Source organism: Pezoporus flaviventris, unplaced genomic scaffold, assembly GCF_033815535.1.
Source record: "Pezoporus flaviventris isolate CSIRO_AGI_PZ_B2104156 unplaced genomic scaffold, CSIRO_AGI_Pfla_v1 ptg000013l, whole genome shotgun sequence".
NCBI lineage: Eukaryota > Metazoa > Chordata > Aves > Psittaciformes > Psittacidae > Pezoporus > Pezoporus flaviventris.
Window position 1 is genome coordinate 15690834 of NW_026892561.1, and position 16717 is coordinate 15707550.

The 16717-nt window shown below is 55.7% G+C and overlaps 1 protein-coding gene across 1 annotated transcript; it reads right to left on the minus strand.

Moving 5' to 3' along the window:
* Positions 1–1416: 1416 nt before the first annotated feature.
* Positions 1417–15348, minus strand: OLFML2B (olfactomedin like 2B). The gene is made up of 8 exons (XM_061451780.1): positions 15145–15348; positions 13864–14127; positions 10360–10467; positions 7065–7241; positions 5170–5398; positions 3918–4442; positions 3268–3444; positions 1417–2962 (listed from the first exon to the last, which is right to left on the minus strand). Exons 1-8 carry the CDS (start codon positions 15286–15288, stop codon positions 2361–2363), a joined length of 2226 nt encoding a protein of 741 aa, XP_061307764.1. The 5' UTR covers positions 15289–15348; the 3' UTR covers positions 1417–2360.
* Between the last annotated feature and the right edge of the window lie 1369 nt (positions 15349–16717).

Genomic DNA, 16717 nt, shown 5'->3' on the forward strand with positions numbered 1-16717 from the left:
CCTCCTGACATGCAACACTTGCACACCCCTTCTCTGCCTTGCGCTGACAGCTACCCATCACGCAGCAAAGCAGCTGCTGCTTGTCCCTGAGCACTGAAGGACCAGACATGGCTCTTGCTGCAGCTGAGTGCTGCCGTTATACAGCCTGCTGCAGAACTCTCTTAACTGGTCCCAAGTTTGCCAGGCCAGAGTTGGGCCGTGGGGCTCCAGCACGTGGTGCGCTGCTGTGTTCAGCTGGGATGAGACCCCAGCAGAGCATCGGCCTTTCCTAATGACTTCAGCATGTTACATTATATTTTTTCCCCTTTGCAGTTAGCATATAAAATAATGGGCTTCAGTTTGCCAGCCAACTGCATTCATTGTCTAAACTGCTGACTGATGTGGGGTGGTTTTAGTATCATTATTATTGTTATTAATATTATTTGTGTGTGCAGCTGTTAGGAAATAAAGGTTGATCCTGTAGCAAGACAAACAGCTTGGGGGAGGCCAGGAGGAGGGTGAGGAGCAATACACCCCTGTAAAGTATGTGCCTTGCAACACTATGGAAAAGCTTTGCCCTTTGCCACGTAGTCAGTGTGAGCTTCACAGGCCCCCAGTCCCCTCGGCGCTTGTGCTGCTGGGAAGCAGCCGGGCTCGGTGAGGGCTTTGGCTGTGCTCCTTGCACCAGTTCCTTTCCTGGCCCGGCCCCACCTGACTGTGGGCCAGCTCACACACTAGTCAAAACCAAACCCCAGCAGTGCCCCAGGCAGCGGCACGCAGCTCCCCACAGCCCTGCACAGGGGTGACCAGCCTCTGGGGGGTGCTGCTGTGTGGCTGGGTCAGGGACCTGGCGTGGTGGATGAGCTTGGCACAGCCCAGCCCGTTGGAAAGGGCTGCTTGTGGGGCTGGGGGCTCGGGCATGGCTGTGGCACCACATCCTCGGCCAGCACCCAGGGCCTCAGTGACGGAGAGCACCTCTTGGCCCGTGTAGTTCTGTTCTCTGTGTCCCTAGTACTGAAGGCAATAAAATGGTTATTTTATTTATTATTACTATTTTGCTTGTTGACACTGCTTTGCTTAAGCAGATGATTAGTTCAGCGCTGTCTCTTGGGCTGCGCAGCACTGCTGCTCTCAGAGGCACATGCACCCAGTCCCCTGCTCCTGAGGACGGGGCACTGCATGATTGTTCACCCAGAACCTGGGGAAGAGGGGGCCACCACAGCCTGGGTGACCTGGGGGCAACTGCAGGCATGACAGAGCCAAGCTCTTCTCACAGCTGGACGCAGCCATGCTGCCCTGCCCTGGTGCCAGGCATAAGCAGCCTAGAGCCTCTTTATGTGTAAATGAGCATTCCCCAAAACAACCAAGACCACCACCCTCCCATGCATTTCCATGCACCCAGAGGGTGAACCAGACCCAAAGAAAGCCCCAAACAGCTGCAAAGGTACTGGATGTTTTATTGTTGACAGCAGGTAAATACAAGATGCTGCTGGGCAGGGCAGGGGCTCCTGATGGCCAGCAGCCAGGACCAGGGCAAGCATGGCAGTGAGAGGGCACGTGGGAGATGGAGCGGCAGTGGTATGGGGAGCCAGGGCTCCCCCAGACACACAGCTCCCCACCCGGGCAGCCCAGTGCCTGGCCGAACAAAGCCTTTGCTCAACAACCAGCAATGGGGACTATTTTGGGTTACAAAATGAACAAACAAAAGCCATCTACGCGTATTTACAGTCCCCCTCCCCACCGCCAGCTCGCTCCAGATGCGAGTCAGGGCTCAGGGTGCACCCGGCCCCCAGAGCAGGATGCAAAGGGCAGAGCCCAGGCTGGAGGGGACAGTCCTCGGCCTAAGTGCCAGCACCAGGGGCTGCCGGAGCTGCACTCGCAGCCCCATTGTACAGCAGAATCACCAAAGGGCCTGCTGACCGTCGGCTGGGAAGATGGCCACGGGAGACAGGACAGTCCCATGGGACATGCACATCCTCTGCAAGGACAGGCAGACATCAGCATCCCACTGGGACCTGGTGCCTGCAGCAGGAAGGCCACCTTTGCACTGGTTGTGGGTCTCTTGGTGAGCATTGTTAGATGAAACCTCTGAGGAGGACTGCATCTAGGCCACCTCTTCTCCCAGGCAGGAGAGCTGGGTCTGCTCTCCTGAAGGAAGACCTCCCTGCAGGAAGGAAAGCCAGAAGCAAGGTTACAGCAAACAGAAAGGGGGTGGTTCTGGCCTGGGGATCGATCTACAATCCGCCATAAAAAAAAAAACCAGCTTAAAAATCCATCATTTACTCTTTGATTTGTACAAAATAACAATAATAACAATAAAAATAATAACAAAAGGTGCTGGTGGCCCCTGGCTCGCAGTGCCCCACTCTGCCGGGGGGGTCTCAGTAGGCAAAGATGACATGGTAGGTGACTTGGTGCCCATTGTCCCAGGCGTAGAGCAGGCGGTCCTTGGGGTTATAGTCTATCTGTGTGGTGTAGGCGTACTCATTCTCAAAGAGCAGCCGGGGGATGATCTGCGTGTTGGTGTGCGTGTCAAAGGCATAGGAGATGTTGGCGTTCCTCTTGTTGTAGCTGTCGACTGCATACAGGACCCCACAGATGACAAAGCAGTTCCCATAGAAGTTCTTCCGCAGCCCTGTCCGCCACGTGGTCTCCTTCTGGGTGCTGAGGTCGGCCGCGTTCAGCTTGCTCAGCACAATCACCTCTTGGTTGAAGCCCTCATAGCTGATGGCTGGGTAGATAACCCACAGGCCATTTTCATCCACAGCAAAGTCCACATCCGAGTGACCACGCCACCGCCACGGGGTAGACTCCTCATAGGCCACATCATGCAGCATGGCCCAGGCAGCCACGTACCGCTGCTTCAGGTCGTATTTGATGATGTTGCGCGTGAAGGCCCGGTTGTAGTAGAAGGAGCCATTGTAGACCACGTGCCCCGTCCCAATCCAGCTGTACGGGAGCTTGTAGGAGTTGCTCCAGCGACCTGTGCGGCAGAGACACCTTGCTTGCGAGACCCTTTGCTTTGGGATTGGTGGCCCCATCAGCAGCACCCTTTGCCCACAGCCCTCCTGCACTCCCTTCCCAGCCACCAGCAGCCGCCTGGTGTAGCGATAGGCAAGTCCAGAGTCACAAGGGGCAGCCTGAACTGCCCTGTGCTCTGAACTCCACACACCACCAGCACACAAGAGGGGAGGGTCCCTTCCAGACAACCCCCCCATGGTGCAGCATCCCAGGGACAGGGACACTACTCAGACCAGTCGAGAAGCGTTGGGGATGGTGCAAACCCACCTTGCTTGAAGTTGTCGAGGTTCCTGAACTCCACCAGCGTGTTCCCATAGTAGTAATTGGTGACGTAGATACGCTCCTCCTGGGCCAGGGGGTCCTTCATCCAGGCACCCTCATTGCGCCCATAGGTGTTCTGAGTGGTGGGCCCCGAAATGGTGGATAGCGTGTCCTTGCAGCGCCCTGTGCAGGCAGAGAAAAGCTTACAAGGCCAGAGGTAGTGCAGCCATGCTCTCCATGCTCCTGCTGGGGGTCTGCAGGCATCACCCTCCTCCAGCCCTTTGCCCACCCAGCAGGTACCCCCACTGCCTCAGCCTGGGCTCAGCCTTATGAGGCCCAGCAGCACTGGCCAGATCCTGCAAACAGTTCCACAACAGCCTCAGCCCTGTTCCTGCCCCAGCTGAGGTTGCTGTCTTGGGTCCATCTCCAGGGAGGCCTCTTTCTTCCCTGCCTGGCCCCTCAAGCTGAGAGAAGACTGCAGTAGGTTCCAGAATTAACAAGCAAGTAAACCTGGCACCGCAGTAAAGTGCTGTCCAGCCACCATCTCCATGGCACCTCCCACCCGTGACCGAATTCAGGTGTGCTGTGCTTAGCAGAACACACTGCAGGTCCAAGTCAGCCCTCATGCTCGCAGCTGGATCAGCGCAGGCACTCACCAATGATGTTCCTGATGTCCTCCTCCTCCAGCGCTTGCTTTGGAGTGGCAGGGATGGTGGGACTGATTGGTGTTGGAGGGGTGCTTGCCGGTCCCCAGACTCCCGGGCTGCTCTCTGGGGCAGGGCTCATCCCCATGTCCCTTAAGGTGCCAGTGGTGGTGGCCATGGCAGGGCTGGGGACAGCAGTGGTGGCTGTAGATGGGCTTTCTGTGGCTGTGGCCACCACTGTGCTGGCCAAGGCTGCCAGTAGCTGTGGAGTTTCCTCTTCCACCAGCCCCGGCAAGGCGGTCACGGTCTCTGGGGTGGCATCCAGCGTGGGCTCTGTGGACATGGCAGGGGACAGGGGCACTGTGGCCATTGTGGCGGTGCTGGTGGCTGGCAGGGTGGTAGGGTTGCTGGCAGGGGTGGGCGGCCATCCCACCGGGGCAGGCTTCCTTGTGTCCTCACCCGCCCTGCTGCTGGGCCTTAGGAGCTGGTCCTCAATCAGCAGGTCCACCGTGTTGTCCCCGCTGAACAGCTCGTCCGCTGGCAAATACAGGCATGGGTGTCAGCCCCACAGAGAGCAGGAGTAAGTCCTGTACAGCCCCTCTGCGCCCACCCCACTGCTCTTGCTCCTCTGCCCACTTGTCCAGGCTGTATTAAACCCATCTGGTTTCCCTCTTAATTTCCAGGTGGAGAAGGGCTGTGTGAACTGCAGGGGCTGATGGTCAGTGAGACCCCATCACAGCCACATCCACCACCTCAGGCTGGGCAGAGCAGGAGGTGATGGAGAGTGATTCAGTCTGCGAGTTCCCAGAGATGGAGCAGGGGCTCCATGCTGCCTGGGACAGGACAGAGACACAACTGCAGTACCCAGCCAGATCCCACCCTCCTAACCCAAGGCTGCCTTCCAGCACCCCAACCACTGCACAAACCTCCCTGGATGCCATTGGGCAGGCACATTTGCAGGACTAACGTGAAATAAACTTGCATTTACTTTTGGAAATGTGTTGGTGCTGGGTATTTTAAACTAAAGCAGTGACTTATTTCCTTAGCTACCAGGGATTTTCTATGGAATAACAGTGCTGTAGTGGTCCCCCACACAGGGCTCAAAGGCTGCACAGGAGTGAGGTACCAATCATCCCACCTCCAAGCCCTTCTCCTATGGTGACCCCATGTGCCTCCCAGGGGACGAGGCAGGACTCAGGGGTGGACACTGGCTTTGCAGCAGGATGCAACCATCCTACTGGACATGGCTGCAAACCCAACTCACGTTGCTCCTCAATGTCGTTCTCTGACTCAGTGGACTGGGCTTTGTAGTAGGTGACCCCTCGGACAACGGTGGGCTTGGAAGGAGGACGGCTCCTCACATGTAGCTTTCTCTGCAAGAGCTGCTCGGGCTTCTCATCGTCCGGAGAGAGGTGCAGCTCCGGCAGGGACTCAACAGAGTTGATCTGCTGGGATATGGTTTCCTCTTTCAGGAATCTTTCTTCATATTTTCCCTGGAAGAGACGCAGGAGGTTGTTAGTGGATGAGCCAGAATAGCCATGTTTTGGCAGATGCGGCAGGTCAGGCTGGCCAGCTGAGCACTGGGTAGGACACTGCCCTCCCTCCCTTCTCAGAGTCATCTTCAGTCCTTTCTCCACTGTGAGAAACCCTTCAGGAGGCAGCAGGGGTGGCAGACCAGCATTGCCTCTGCATGACATTGGTGCCACCCTGCAAAACTGGGACCCTCAGTAAGGCACAGGCTGTGGGATGCAGGATGTGAGGGCAGGGTGGGGGGACCCCGAGGCAGCATTCTCAGGGCACAGTCCTCATTGCAACTGCTCGCACATCCACTCCTGCACTGTCAGCACCTGATCCATGGAGAGCATGCAGTGTGCACTGAGCTTTGGCATAGCAGGGGATGAAGGTCCTGACAGGCAGGGACCAGGAACCATCCCCAGGGCAGGGAGAGGGACCTTGCCAGCCAGGGCAGGAAGTGGGAGCTCTGCACTGAAGCAGCCACCAGCTGCCACAGCTCATGCTTGACGGATTTCATCTCATTAAAGGAAATCGGAAAGACAGCTGAAAGATTGAAGCAGTGCCCATTTGGCTGAGCAGACAGGCACAGGGCTCCTTCACAGCCCTGCTGCAATTAACAGAGAAAAAAGAGGAACATTGGGAAATAAGGTCACCCGAGGTAATAAAAGCCCCACACTTCCTTCTCCTGCCTGGCCTGGGCTGGCTCCTCTCCAGTGGGCAGCAGAGCCCATGCTCCAGGTATGGCCTGGGGAGCAGGGGAAAGGTGCTGGGAGTGCTGCCGGACACAGAGCTCTGCCTGGAGCAGAGTGCACAGCACATCAGGGTCAGTGCCCCACAGTGCACAGTGGGAACCCATCCTTCTCTCGAGGGCTTGGGGAGCATCCCCCTGTGTAGGACCCGCAGGGGCCATGTGCAGGGTGCTCTCACTCCCTGTACCTGAACACCCCTCTTTGAGCTGGAAATGATGCAGCAACAGACCCTCCATCCCCAGACACCTCCTTTTGCCCTGCAAAAGGCAGGATGCTCCAGCAGCCACCCAGCACGGATCAGAGCAGCAAAGCAAAACAGCAAGGCGGTCAGAACACCCTGGGCAGGCCTTTTCCCAACACTCTCTCTGGGGCTGCACAGAAACCACTGCCCCAGAACAGAATGCCAGTGCGCTGGGGCAGTCCCCGCAGGGATCCCCACAGTCTGGGGCTGGAGCCAGTGAGATGCTGGAGGCTCTGCCTGGAGCCCGTCAGGAGCAGGGGCTGGCTGGGGAGGGGTAATGGCCCGGGAGGGATGGAGAGCGGCCGGCTGCCCTGCACCGAGCCCCAGGCCCTGCTAGTCAAAGGCTCCGAGTTTCGCAGCTCTCCCCAGCCGCCCGCAATGACATCATGCTTTCCAAGCAGCACTGCAGCTGACCTCGCACACCAGCAGCCCCAGGGGAAGCGGGGCGGCCCGGGGAGCTGCCCGCTCCTGCTCCCTCCTACATCCCGACGGCAGCCGCGAGGCGCGGGCTGGAGCCGGAGGCACGGAAGTGGGGTCGGCTGAGCCAAGGAGAAAAATAACCCTGGGCCAGGGGCCACATCCAGAGACACCCTCAGGGCTGGCTCGCGCTGCAGCAGCGATCTCGAGCCGTGCAACCCGCCTGGGCGGTCCTACCTCTGCATGCATGTAGGCAGCCTCAGCGTCCCGCTGCAGCGAGCCCTCGATGTCAGCAAGGCTGTTGGTGAGGAAGCTGGAGCAGTTCTCCCGGTCCCTGCGGTGGGGATCCTGCAGACCCTCCTCCCCGCTGGCTCCTGCACCATGGCCTTGCTGCGTGAAGTTCCTGGACATGCCCTAGAAAAGCAAGAGAGGAGATTTTATCCCGTGTAAAGACAAGGGATGGATGGTCCACAGTCCCATCCTGACTGGCTGCTGCCTGTCTGATCCCTGAGGCAAATCCTTGAGGTCAGCATCCCACTTCTGGTTTCTCTTCCCCCAGTCCTGCACCACTACTTGGCAGCTCAGTGCCATACTCGGGGATTGCTCCTCCCTACCACCATCCACTCCCACTAAGAGAGGGAGAATGTGGGGAGGAGAGGAGAGCCATGGACCCCCAGAGAGCTGTCCTGGGACCAGGAGGAAGCTGCAGCTGGCTGTAGCTCATCAGGCAGCCCAGGGCAGACAAACCTTGTGCCCTTCTCAGTCTCCAACCATAGGCATACCTGGTATCCAAGAGGTTGCTGCAGTCTCTGCTCATCACTCCTTGGTATTTTACTGCTTTGAATAGATGGCACATCAATCACAGCATTTTTGCACAGAAAGTGAGGGTGGTTCCCCCAGCTCTTCATTATCAATCTGTTCCTCCATTAATTTCTCCTAAACCCACCATGACCTCCATCTGCAAACTCAACATCACCAGCTGATGCAACAGCTGCAAGCTAAAGACAAAGCAGAGAAGATGCCTCCCTAGAAAAGGCTCTAGCTCTTTGGAGCAAGTATTGAGGGTTCCTTCCCTTTACCAACACCATTTGTGTAAAACACCTTGTTATACTGCAGGCAACTCACAATAACTTCTCACCTCTGCAACACCACTATCCTGAGCTCAGTTAACCCCCAGTCCCCCTTCATGGGCATCTGAATTACCAGTCTTTACCCAGGAACTGTGAGACACACATTTATCACGCAATTTCTGAGGCTGAGTCCAACAACACAGGGGCTTCTCAGCAAGCATTTTCTGTAGTAAGAAAAGGAACAGAGGATTTCATGACACTCTCCTAGGAGCAGCACAGGAGCAGAAGCAGCTATGATAACATCCTCTTCTTGGGACGGTGACTGATCCTGACAGCCCTGTGTCCTTATCACTTATTCTGTGTAATGTTTGGCTTATGACTTGTTTAGGGATAAAATCTGCCTCCCCTTGAGTGGGGAGGCACCACCAAAGCCTGTCCTGTAATGCTGCTTGAGGCTGCTCAGCTGCTTTCTGAGGAGCAGCTGCCAAAAGCACACCCGCCTGGGAAGCCGATGCTTTAAAGCCATGCCAGGCTCTTGTTCAGCATCTCAGCTGTCCATATCAGATCCCGTGGTCAATGCAGGGTGTGATCCTCATCTTCCTAACAGGAATTTACATGCTAAGCCAGCAGCAGGAGGCATTTCACACCTGTTGCCTGCGCTGCCTGCATTAGCTCTGCCTTGCCCCAGCAGCACCAGAGGAATCTCCATGTACCAGATGATGATTTTCCATCAACCCAGACCTCTCTTGTCCTGCTCCATCCCATCCAAGTGAGTGCAGGCAGGTTCAACCGCTTGCTACATGCTCCCACTGTCCTACTTCTGGGAAATTAAAAACCCAAATCTGTGAATTCCCCCCTCCTACACCTTCATTGCTCCCTCTCTGGCCAAACTGCATCAGCCAGACCGAGCTTCCTGCCTGTCTGCGCCGCTGAGACAGGCTGCGAGCAGAGCAGCCATGCTGCAAGGTCATCCTGATGTGTTTAGACATACAACTACCACCAGCACTGCTTGCATTGAAACCCTGTGCAGGAACTGGCTGGTACACAGGGCCACTTTGGTGCCAAAGAAGAGCACAGTCAGCTGGTTTCAGGGGAGACAAATTCATGGACCACAGATCCACAAATGATACCAGAAAAGACCTGTTCCCTTCATCATCCCTAATCCAGCTAACTGTGGATGTTAAACAGCAATAGACCGTCAATCCGTCCTGATGGGGCCCTTCCTATCCCACGATCTGGGGGAGACCAGCTCACCGTGCCACGGTACAGGTCACACCACCAGATCCGTGGCCATCAGTGTCACAAGGGTAAAGCTCCCCAATGGGGACGTGCAGCACAGGGCTGGCAGCACAGCTCCCACTTCCTTCGCTCCTCTCCCCTAATTAGGAACCCAAGAAACAACCGGAGAATATGCTAAACCACAGGAAGAGGGTGGGATTGCAAACAAAAACATTGGTGCTTTGTTAGTTTTAGACCTCAAAACCTTTTTTCTCCTTCTGGGTCAATCGCTGTGCTTGGAAACACAGAGCCCCCCAGGCAAACACGCTCCTCTCGGCTGGCTCCTTCCTGACCCCAGGATGAAGCACGCCGTGCCTTCCCGAAACACTTTGCAAGCGGAATTTTGGCTTTATAAATCATCGCCTTTCGGCTCCTGGCTGCAGACGAACAGGACTGCTCCACTCTGACAAGAATGTGGAATTACTGTCCCAGATACAGACCACGGGAGAAAACTCCAGTATTTAATCTGGCAACCTGTTGCTACATAGCTGAGCACAGCTTAACACACTGCAAACCCTACGCTGTGCTAGCCAAAGAAATATTAAACTGCATGGGAGTGAAAAGTATTTCACTGGAAGTCTCTGAAAAAAAAAAAAGAAGAAAAGAAAAGGAAGGTACTTTATGTATCTTTTCCAGAGTGAGAGGGTTCAGCTCTTTCTTAACACAGCCCAAGATGTAACTTGGTCCTTAAGGAATCTGACCTCCTTGGCTACCAGCAGTCCTGGTAAGCGTACCCCAACACCAGCCCTGGATCTCTAGTGCCCACATCAAACAGCACAAAAGCAGCCACTTCAGAGCAACTATCACGCCAGCACAGACGTAAAACTTGGAAGGGGAAAAACTAAACAGCTGGCCCGTCTGTCCCCAAAGGGATACTGGTTCCTATGAGGCCACAGCTGGGATCCTACATCCAGTTTGAGCCACAAGGGATAGAGGGACACTGGAGAGGGTCAGGGGAGGTTAACGGAGTGATGAAGCACTGGGCACTGCCTGTGAGGAACACAGAAGAGTCTGGTCTGGTCTGAACAGCCTTGTCTGGTCAAGTTTAGTTTCAGCCTAATAGTTAATTAAGATTTCTTCCTAAGAAACAAGGCTCTGAACGCACCAAAGGCGCCAAGAACTTGACTTGAGGCAAGTCCTACTGAAGGCAACAGCCTCAAAGGAGAGTGCGGGACTCATCTTACCTCCTCGAGCTTTTCCACCCGACCCACCAGCTTGGTTGTGACTGAATGCAGCTTCAGAAGGTCTAAACCATAAAAGGCACTTTCCAGCATCTCGACAACGGAGGACAGCTGCAAGGCAAAGGGAGCACACCGTCAGTCAGAGGTACTTTCTGGTTTGTACATGTGCCTGCATGGTTTGTACAACTTAAGAGGCAAGAGCAATGCACCCATCTAAGTGAAAGTTTTTCCTTACACAGCCCTGCTGCTGTGGTCAGACCACAGCAAGCAGAGCAACACACACCACCTCTGCAGAGCTTCAGGAGCATGTTTTGGGTGCTGGGAATTAGCAAGCAGAGCAGGGAGAAGCACTGCTCTCCTTGGCAGCACTAGAGAGGCTCTGTCACAGGCACAAAGGATTAGCTACTCCACCAGTGACATGACTGGCAGCAAAAGAGGCAACAAGAGAACAGCAGCTCAAATAAAAGTGAGTCTGAGATCACTCTGAGTTCATGCCATCCTGTGCTTTTTTTTTCCTGGAACAAGAAGAAACTTGTTTAAAAACTTAAAAATATTCACAAATGCAAGAGTGAAGTAACTGAAATCCAGTGCCAGCCTGGTAACAGCTTGCTTCCCTGGAGATCAGCTCTGCCACAGGGATGCTGCCTTCACCTTCAACCACCCATTTCAGAGAGGCTCTGCATTAACTCACCCCCTTCCTGCAGCAGGAAGGGCTGTGTTCCCCACATCCTGCCCAGAATCAGCCTTTGCTCACCAAGCCTGGGGATCCTCGTTCTGCATCTCACGGTGCTCAGTCTGCAGAGGATAGTGCTGAGCAAGACACAGGCTGGTGAGGAGGGCTCTTGGGCCATTCCCTGCCTTGGGTCCCACACGCACCCACTCCCTGTACCCACATGCCCAGCATGCTGCTGCAGATCCTACAGCCCCGACAGCTGAGAAGTGTTTTCAGTGCATGGGAATTACTACAAGGTGGTGAAATTTTCTCCCAGCAGTTACAAACTGGTCAACAGAGCTCCCCAAACATGGAAGAAGTGCAAGCAGCACTGCTGGCAGCACGCTGAGTTTCCACCCCAGCCTCTGCAGTCTCCCTGTGGAGCTGACAGCAAAGGAAAGATTTTTTTGGGCCAGATAAAATGTCAGCATTAAGAGACAAGGACTGTTTTATGGCTACGCATCCACTTTCCACCAAGAACTGGACGGAGACGACCAATACAATGCGTTCAACTTGCCAGACAGCCACTGGAGACATGTGCTTTCCCTCCAGGCTGGACAGTTTCCATCAATGCACAAAGGCCGCAGACTTTATTAACCACCTTCCAAATCTTCCTGAGCACAGACTCCTTGCAAGACTCTGCACCCCAGACCCCAGAACACACGCTGTGCCTGCAAGCAGAGAAGCAGCATGCTGCCACTTTATGAAAATAGATCTTGGATTTAGCTATCCCTGCCAATACCAAGCTGAGCCTCCCAAAAAGATCATGCTGATGCACACCAGCTTGATGTTTCCTTTCCTTCACCAGCTGCGGACTTTGCTCTCATTGGCCTGATGGTCCATAAAGTCCTATGGGACCTTATTAAAGGCACAGATGGGACTGAAACCTTCAGCTGGGATGCTCAGTGCAGCCATTCAGCTGAGCTGGGGTGGCTCAGGTACATTCCTGCTGCCTGGGCTTATCTACTCCCTTCCTCACTGCTCCCTCAGGGGGACATCCTCCAGCCCATCCCTCATAAAGGAGGGCTCTCATTTTAGGGAGCTTCTCATGGCTCTCCCAGCATGTGGAGCATCCAGGGCTTTTGAGTCGGAGCGTAAGAAAGCCTCATAAAACACAACAGACATAGAGCACGACTCTACATGCTTCCCACTGCTGCAGGGGGCAGGAACAACGCCCATAAGACCAGCCCTGGGGCTGTCAGGAGCAATGAGGAGGCCTGGGTTTCCCGGCCCCCCTGCCGATGAGCGTGGGAGCTGCTCCTCATGAGTCACACAAGAACTGAGGCTGTATCCCCTTCTGCTTCTCATTGTCTCCTACAAGAGGTGGCTGTTCCCAACGAGCTCGACCTCAGGAGGGGCTCTGTGACCGGTGGGAATGCAAGCCTGTTTTCACAGCTCCTGGGGTTTGACTCTTGCAGCCCAGAAAAAACCCACGTGTATGTATTTGGATAAACCTTGTGAAAACGTTTGGCTGCGAATCCTTGAGAAATGAGCAGGGGAGCCTGGGCCAGTTCCTAGAGGACAAGCTTTCACACCACAGCTGGCTGTGAGCTGCTCCCTGGTGGGAAGAGGCAGCCAGAGCCAAGGGTGCAGCTAGCCATGCCGCCCTGCTCCTCCTGGAGGCTGACCAGCTCTGGAGAGGACAGGGAGAGGGGTCTGAGCTGCTGGTGAAGGAGCCTGCTTCCCAGTGAGGGACTACAGGGGTGACTCTGTCATCTCGGAGGGTGCCCCCACCCCTAACCACAGGGAGCTCCCAGCTCTTCATCTAAGGCCAAGTGGGACATCCTGGCTTCTTCTGCAGACGAGGGACCACCAAACAACTCCAGGCTGGGTCTGCTCCTTCTCTGAAATGATGAATTGTCTGCCTGTGCCTGTTTATCTTCCCTAGCTGCAGGGAAGCTTGGACAAGAAGCTGCTAACTGTCTGCAGTCAGGCAAGACAAAACACATCCTTGAGCTCCAAGTTAATTAGAACAAGCCCATCATGGTGGCCCCAGTGGCAGGCTGCCCCACAGCACCTTACATGCTGCCTGCTTTCCCACCTGAGCTGGAATGAGCAGCACTGCCCCAGGGTACATCCCAGCACTCAACCTTTTGCTCTGGGGACTCCCCAGGGCTGAACCAAAACAGTGGCCCTTTGGGGAGGATTTCTGCTGCCCTGTGCAGGTAACAAACTGGAAAACCCAGCAGGGTCTGCTGCCACCTGCTAGACCAGCAAAAGTAAGCATCCACTCAAAGCCACGAGTACTTAGAGCAAACACTTTCGAAAAGAGGGAGATATTACTAAAGAGACAAAAGACTGAATAGCACAGAAGTGTCAGCATTTAAACGAACAAAACCCATGCCGCCATCAGCCAGCTGTGTAACACACCCTCACGCTGACACATCAGCAGCTTTTGGTCCCTGAAGCCAGAACAGCTTTTTGCATGGGCCCTTAGGAGCCCCTTTCTGGGGCCGGAAACGGACCTGGCAGCTGCAGAGCTGTGCCCCAGGGACACGCAGTGCCGGACAAAGGGCAGGGAGCAGCCCGATCCCTCCTGGGCTTCCAGCACAGGCAGCCACAAGGGACTCCGGGCAGTGTGGGGTGAATGGGGTGAATCTGCAGCTGCTCACATCAATCCCTTGAGATGAGCTTGATTTTCGTATCAAACATGCAGACATAAAGGTAACTAGGAGAAGTTTTATAAAAGAAAGTTTAGGAAAAAAGTTTTTTTTTGAAAAAAAAAAACCCTAAAGAAAAGGCTTCAGAGGATCTCCTCCTCCCAGAAGAATCCCAAATTCAAGGTGCTCTCCTACCTTCAGGTCGCTGCTCTCCGCCTCCCGCAGCTTCTTCAGCCTGAAGTCCCCCTCGCAGGGGTTGAGTGCCGAGGGGGGGGCTACGCACGCACACTTGCAGCTGGGTCCTGACGTGATGGTTTCCACCGTGTAAAAATCCTCCGCTTTGAACGCACCTTCGTTAATCCTTTGGCAGGCGCCACGGCCCAGGGGCCTGACCAGGCATTTGCACCGACAGTCGGAGCCTTCGGACACCGCCTTCACCTTGTCATAGTCACCTAACAGCTGAGTACAGGTCGCCAGCAGTTAGCAAACATCTTCTCCTCTGCTTGCCCAGCAAGGGACAAGGGCACCCTAGACTTCACGGTCCAAACAAGGACACTTTGGGTACCCTAAACCTCAAGGAAACTGGCCAGCTCTTCCAAAATCCAGCAAGTTTTCTAGATAGTGCAGAGCTTTCTGATCCCTGCCTACAAGGGGAATAAAAACTGGCTTCTCCCAGTACGGTATTTTTTATTCCACTTGGCATACAGTGGACCTAGCCACTTGGAATCTTATATGCAGGAATTTTAAATATGAACTCCATCCTGCTATCTTTTAATGCTCTGTGTCCAATAAACCCAGTAAGTCACCTGTCACCCTGAACAAGGTTTTTTTTACATGGGCAAACGGGGTAAGGGTGTACTGGAAGGGTTGCTGAAAGCCACTCTGCGAGCAGCGTAACCTGGTGGTGAAGCAGTATTTCTGATTAGCCCTATACAATGCCAGGAATTTCCTTTACAGAGATTTGCAGACAGAGCTTCTGAAAGCCCAAGCACAAAAATAACTTCAACAGTACATTTCCAATAGACTCCACATTAGCCATTTCCGAGGGCAGATAATAACACACAGTCTGATCGGCCAAATCTAATAGAAACCTCCACCACATCCTACTGGCGGGGAAAGAGCCTGGATCCCTCCCCTCTGCACACAAAGAGGCTCCACCAATTCCCCTCCTAAAGAGCTCCCCGGTTTTGAGCTGCCCCCACAGAAACGATAGCATGGAAGCTGTGAACTGCTCCCCTCTGGGCTTCAGGGAGTTCACTGCACCCCGGGACGATAAAACTCCCTGCAGGGACATCCACCCTAGCACCGCCGATGAGCGCCGTGGTGCGCACAGCATCCCCCAGCACCACCGAGTACGCACATCCAGCATCCCCCAGCACGGCCCTGGATGCACACAGCATCGCCCAGCCACACTCCGCGGGTGTGCAGCCCGCCCCCCCCCCCCCTCGGGGTGCCCCTCTCGTCGCCAGCAGGTACCTGGGAGAGGATGTTCTCCTGGTTGTCCGCCTCGTCCTGCAGCGGCTCGGCGGAGGGCCCGGCCGTACCGCCGGGGGGGGACCCTGCTCGGCAGCCGGCGCCCAGCGCGGCCAGGCAGAGCAGCAGCGGCAGCGGCCGAGCCATGGGCGGGCGGCAGAGGGGCCGGGGCCAGCGCGGAGCCGCCGCTGCTCGCTCAGGTGCGGCGCGGCGCGGCGCGGCGGGCGGGGCGGCGCCGGGCCGGTCTCCCGCCCCTGTCGGTCGGTTCTCCCTCCCTCCGGTCCTCCCTCCGCGGCGGGATAGGCCCCCGGGCGGGACCGAGCGGGCCGCGGGGCGGGACCGGGGCCGCCCCGGGCGGTGCTACCCACCTGCGGCGGGGGCTGTCTGCAGCCTAGCCCCAGCCCGGCGGGGACAGGGGTCGGTGCTCAAGCTGAGCCTGTGGGGCAGGGTGCGGCCGGAAGGAGGCTGGGGGTGACTTGGGCATCTCCTGCTCCCTCACATGGGGCTTCTCTGGAGGGGTGCAACCCTTCTCCCCAAAAATAACCCACATCGCCTGTCTGCACCAAGCAAACCTGTGCATCCCACCCCTGCAGCTTGCCAGGGAGCTGGTGGGGGACAGAAAACCTTATAGCCTGCCTGGCTCCTTTTCCATCTCCAGTAACAGCCTGGCTCTCGTCCTCCACATACTTTGGGTCGCAAGGAAGCTGTGCTGATGGCAGGGCACAGCACAACACTCCTGCATGCGGTAACACTGTATGCACTGGGGCACGCAAGCAGTTCATGTTTCAAACACAGGCTGCTAGCCATGAGCGCAGACCTCCATGTGCTTACTGACATTTAGGCTGATGCCGCTGGGAAGCGGCCCCACTCTGGCAGTCCTGTATCCTCCCGTGCCTCCTGCCAAACGGAAATGTCTTGGACGCACTGTTCCCACAGAAAGCACAGTCGCAGCATCCTCCACTGCGTAGGTGTCTGCACTGCCCTGAGGATGTCTGGGCCTCGCTGACACACAAAGAAACCTGAGATGCCCTTATAAATGCACTGATGGAGATCAAACACATGCCAGCACCATGCCCCAGTTATGACATAGGCTCACAGTTGCCTCAAAACCTGCTTATGGGTCAGAGGAAGAAGCCACAGACACAGAGGGTGGCAAGAGGGGCCATGTGAAGCTCTCGAAGCAAGGCTGTGCGCAAGCAAAGCACCCCCCGTCCTTAATGCACACATGTCCCCAAACCGCCCCAAAACTGGTGCTTGCAGTCCTGGGACCAGGCACCTCTCTAGGGGGGCTCCACCTCTCCCATCCCATTGCTGTCTCCCAGGGATGGTCTGTGGGGATGCAGCTGCCAAACACAAAGAAAACATTTTGTGTGAGAGAGGAAGCTGCTGTGGCATGGGGGCCGGCAGAAGCTGCTGACTTCAGGACCAGGACCGCAGGCTGTGTATGGCATGGCGCTGTGCCTTCGTCTCCTTCAGCCTCCCTGGGAACTGAAGCCTGTGGAGAAGGGGACAGGAATGTGTGAGTCTGTGCAGCAAGGCTGAGCAGAACAGAGCAGGAGGGGAAGCAACTGGAGAA

Bases quoted from the DNA above. Each gene is read 5' to 3' on its own strand.
- OLFML2B (XM_061451780.1), bottom strand. From the start codon at position 15,288: ATGGCTCGGCCGCTGCCGCTGCTGCTCTGCCTGGCCGCGCTGGGCGCC. The intron at 7,242-10,359 runs GTAAGATGAGTC...TTGCTTTTCTAG, and splicing joins GGGTGGAAAAGCTCGAGGAG to GGCATGTCCAGGAACTTCAC. The intron at 5,399-7,064 runs GTAGGACCGCCC...CGTCTCTTCCAG, and splicing joins CTGCCTACATGCATGCAGAG to GGAAAATATGAAGAAAGATT.